Below are 5,000 nucleotides of genomic sequence, written 5' to 3'. Positions count from 1 at the left end.
CTACCTGTCTGTCTGTAACACCTTCTTCAGACTGTCCACCTGGGGAGAGAGAAACTGTTACCATAATGTTGCTCAGAGGTAAACAAGCCTGTCTGTCTATATATCTGTCCTCTCTACCTGTCTACCTGTCTCTTTACTTGTCTCTGTCTCTGTCTGTCTACCTGTCTCTCCCTGTCTCTCTCCCTGTCTGTCTACCTGTCTATCTCCCTGTCTCTCTCCCTGTCTGTCTACCTGTCTCACCTTCTTCAGACTGGAGCGTTTCAGTTTCTCCGTTCTGGATTTCTCCGGGTTATTCTCCAGATCTTGAGGCCACGCCTCCTCTTCCTCTAGCTCCGCCTCCAGCCCGACATCCTCGTCAGATGATAGGTCGATGCTGTGCAACCCCCCCTCCTCCGAACGGTTGCCGTCGGCAACACCCGCCATCGACTCGTCGACTTCCTCCAGAATCTCCTCGCGAGGGAACGGAGGCGGATCCTTCACGAAAACCGTCGACGGGATCTCGGTTTCCTCCTGAAAGAAAGATCAACTTTCAGTAAGTATCCAGGAAACTAGTCTCCTTAGTAGGGCCCTAAAGGTCAACTAGTCTCCTTAGTAGGGCCCTACAGGTCAACTAGTCTCCTTAGTAGAACCCTAAAGGTCAACTAGTCTCCTTAGTAGGGCCCTACAGGTCAACTAGTCTCCTTAGTAGAACCCTAAAGGTCAACTAGTCTCCTTAATAGGGCCCTACAGGTCAACTAGTCTCCTTAGTAGGACCCTACAGGTCAACTAGTCTCCTTAGTAGGACCCTAAAGGTCAACTAGTCTCCTTAGTAGGACCCTACAGGTCAACTAGTCTCCTTAGTAGAACCCTAAAGGTCAACTAGTCTCCTTAGTAGAACCCTAAAGGTCAACTAGTCTCCTTAGTAGGACCCTACAGGTCAACTAGTCTCCTTAGTAGAACCCTAAAGGCTCTCTCTGATCAGCTGACAGAGAAACCCTCTCACACACTGAGGAATTCTGGGTATTTTGGGGAGGACAGGAATGTGGCGTGTTGGTGAGATAACAGCTGGAGAGAGAACAGGAACATCGTGTTCTCAGTTACTGCATTTACTTTAGTCTGTCTGTCTCTCTGTCTGTGTCTGTCAGTCTGTCTGTCTGTCTATCTTTCTCCCTGTCTGTCTGTCTGTCTGTCTGTCTGTCTGTCTGTCTCTCTACTTGTCTGTCTGTCTTTGTGTCTCTCTCTCTACCTGTCTGTCTACCTGTCTGTCTGTATCTATCTGAGACAGTTTAAATCCTGAACTAAACAGTTTCAGACCTGAGAACAGCTGACTTTATGTGGTAACCATGACAACCAGGCTCTCTGTTTCTGTGTTTCCACAGTTGGCTTCCTGCAGCAACGCTGACGACCAAATAAGGAAATAACAGAAAAACAGAGACTGTCTGGAAAACTGTTATAGTCATGCCCCCGGAGGCTGGTTGTCATGGTTACCTGGAAGCTGAGGACCCCCCCCCCCTGGAGGTTGGTTCTCATGGTTACCTGGAAGATGAGGACCTTGAAGTTGTTCCTGCTGATCAGGTGGGCGTGGTTGGCCTCCAGCTTCTTCACCTGGACGCCCTGACGCTCCATCTTATCACGCACCTGACAGACAGACAGGTAGACAGACACGTAGGTAGGTAGGTAGAGAGACAGACAGGCAGGCAGGTAGAGAGACAGACAGGTAGGTAAAGAGACAGAGATAATTCTGAGATATGTTTTACCTCCTTCATGGTGACGGAGAGTCTGCGGCTCTTTTATATATGTGTATATATATGTATATATGTATATATTATGTAGTATATAAGGTGTATTACCTCCTTCATGGTGACGGAGAGTCTGCGGCTCTTGTATATATGTATATATATGTGTATATGTGTATATATGTATATATGTGTATATATGTATATATGTGTATATATGTATATATGTGTATATATGTATATATTATGTAGTATATAAGGTGTATTACCTCCTTCATGGTGACCGAGAGTCTGCGGCTCTTGTATATATGTATATATATGTGTATATGTGTATATATGTATATATGTGTATATATGTATATATGTGTATATATGTATATATGTGTATATATGTGTATATGTGTATATATGTATATATGTGTATATATGTATATATGTGTATATATGTGTATATATGTATATATGTGTATATATGTATATATGTGTATATATGTATATATTATGTAGTATATAAGGTGTATTACCTCCTTCATGGTGACCGAGAGTCTGCGGCTCTTGTATATATGTGTATATGTGTATATATGTATATATGTGTATATATGTGTATATATGTATATATATGGTATATAAGGTGTCCTACCCTTCATGCAGTGACGGAGAGTCTGCGTTCTTGTATATAGTTATATAGTATATATATGTGTATATATATATATATATGTTGTATGTATATAGGGTGTAGAGCTATGTTTATATATATATATATATATATATATTTCATGGTGGTGTATAGTCTCATTGTCTTTTATATATATATATATATGTATATATATATATATATATATATATATATGATATATATATTATATATATGTATGTATTAGGTGTATTATATCATAAAGGTGTGAGTAGTGAGCAGGTGTTGTGTATTATATATATGTATATATGTGTATATATGTGTATATATGTATATATTATGTAGTATATAAGGTGTATTACCTCCTTCATGGTGACGGAGAGTCTGCGGCTCTTGTATATATATATATATATATATATATATATATATATATATATATATTATGTAGTATATAAGGTGTATTACCTCCTTCATGGTGACGGAGAGTCTGCGGCTCTTGTGTATATATATATATATATATATATATATATATATATATATATATATATATATATATATGTATGTATATATTATGTAGTATATAAGGTGTATTACCTCCTTCATGGTGACGGAGAGTCTGCGGCTCTTGTCCAGCAGCTTGCTGACCGTGTTGGAGGTGATGCTGTGACTCTTAGACAGTTTGGTCATATCGGCCTGAATCCCTCTCACCACACCCTCCATCTGCACCTGGTGCACCTGTAACACACACAGCCAATCAGCTGTTAACACACACAGCCAATCAGCTGCTTCTCTCTGTTACACACACAGCCAATCAGCTGCTTCTCTCTGTAACACACACAGCCAATCAGCTGTTAACACACACAGCCAATCAGCTGCTTCTCTCTGTTACACACACAGCCAATCAGCTGCTTCTCTCTGTAACACACACAGCCAATCAGCTGTTAACACACACAGCCAATCAGCTGCTTCTCTCTGTAACACACACAGCCAATCAGCTGCTTCTCTCTGTTACACACACACAGCCAATCAGCTGCTTCTCTCTGTAACACACACAGCCAATCAGCTGCTTCTCTCTGTTACACACACACAGCCAATCAGCTGTTAACATACACAACCAATCAGATCCCTCCATCTGCACCTGGTGCACCTGTAACACACACAGCCAATCAGCTGCTGTATACACTATAACATCATATGTCCCTTTTACCATTTTTAGGCGTTAACTTTCAGGAGCTCCTCCTCCAGATTTAACCAGACTGACTCCAGATCTGGTGAGTTTAATCTAAACACCTTTATAAAGATAGATTAAGAAACTAGACAGACAGGTAGGTAGACAGACAGGTAGATCTGGTGAGTTTAATCTAAACACCTTTATAAAGATAGATTAAGAAACTAGACAGACAGGTAGGTAGACAGACAGGTAGATCTGGTGAGTTTAATCTAAACACCTTTATAAAGATAGATTAAGAAACTAGACAGACAGGTAGGTAGACAGACAGGTAGATCTGGTGAGTTTAATCTAAACACCTTTAGAAAGATAGATTAAGAAACTAGACAGACAGGTAGGTAGACAGACAGGTAGATCTGGTGAGTTTAATCTAAACACCTTTATAAAGCTAGATTAAGAAACTAGACAGACAGGTAGGTAGACAGACAGGTAGATCTGGTGAGTTTAATCTTAACACCTTTATAAAGATAGATTAAGAAACTAGACAGACAGGTAGGTAGACAGACAGGTAGATCTGGTGAGTTTAATCTAAACACCTCGTATATGATTGGACATTTGAGCGGTGACATCACAGCTTTGGCTAACCAATAGTATGACAGGCTCCAAACCCCTGGAGGTGTCCCGCGGCGTGGTAAACATGGAGCCGGTTTAACACCAGACCAGTTCTGACATGTTTACATCAGAACCAGGAAGTGTTTCTCTGGGCGCTGAAGCTTCTCAATGTGACCAAAACATGTCAGGAACCTCCCGTCCCAGTGGCACATGTAACGGTCATGTGACATCTGAACCGGGGGCATATCTGGCGGTCATGTGACATCTGAACCGGGGACACAAGTACAAGTACATCTGTGGATTACTAGTACTGTTTAGTTACTTCTTTAGTTCTGGAGTTATATCAGTCTGGGCTGCAGAGTTACAGAATCTGTCTCTAAATCAACTGTTTTTTAAATGGAGTTTGGTTGGAAGGCTTTAATGGAGGCTGGAGTTATAGGTTAGTTATGTCTGGTTCCTGTCAGCCTGAGCCTGGACTCTGTGCCCCCCCCCCCCCCCCACACACACACACACAAACTTGCCCTGCCCCCCAGTTAGTTTGTTAGTTAGTTAGTTAGTTAGTTTGTTAGTTAGTTAGTTAGTTAGTTAGTTAGTCCTTTTATTAGTTTCTGTACTGCAGGTTTCCACCAGAATCTGTCTCTAAATCAACCGTTTTTTAAATGGAGTTTGGTTGGAAGGTTGTAATGGAGGCTGGAGTTATGAGCCTGGACTCTGTGACCCCTTATATCCATGCCCTGCTTCCCCTGCCCCCCAGTTAGTTAGTTAGTTAGTTAGTTAGTTAGTCCTTTTATTAGGTTCTATACTGCAGGTTTCCACCAGAATCTGTCTCTCAATTCAATTCAATTTCTTTATCTTTGAAAGGGGACAGTGA

At 41.2% G+C, this 5,000-nt stretch overlaps 1 protein-coding gene across 1 annotated transcript in view; it reads right to left on the bottom strand.

Annotated features, from left to right (window-relative positions):
- Positions 1-5,000, bottom strand: part of cavin2b (caveolae associated protein 2b) — a 9,590-nt gene that overhangs the window by 3,731 nt on the left and 859 nt on the right. Inside the window, exons 2-4 of the mRNA XM_039793203.1 lie at positions 2,944-3,084; positions 1,516-1,617; positions 241-510 (exon numbers count right to left, since the gene is read on the bottom strand). Coding sequence (XP_039649137.1) covers positions 241-510; positions 1,516-1,617; positions 2,944-3,084 — 513 coding nt within the window. The remainder of the gene's footprint in view (positions 1-240; positions 511-1,515; positions 1,618-2,943; positions 3,085-5,000) is intronic.

The sequence above is a fragment of the Perca fluviatilis genome, chromosome 24, assembly GCF_010015445.1.
Source record: "Perca fluviatilis chromosome 24, GENO_Pfluv_1.0, whole genome shotgun sequence".
NCBI classification, from domain to species: Eukaryota; Metazoa; Chordata; class Actinopteri; order Perciformes; family Percidae; genus Perca; species Perca fluviatilis.
This window is presented reverse-complemented; position numbering and strand designations above follow the sequence as displayed.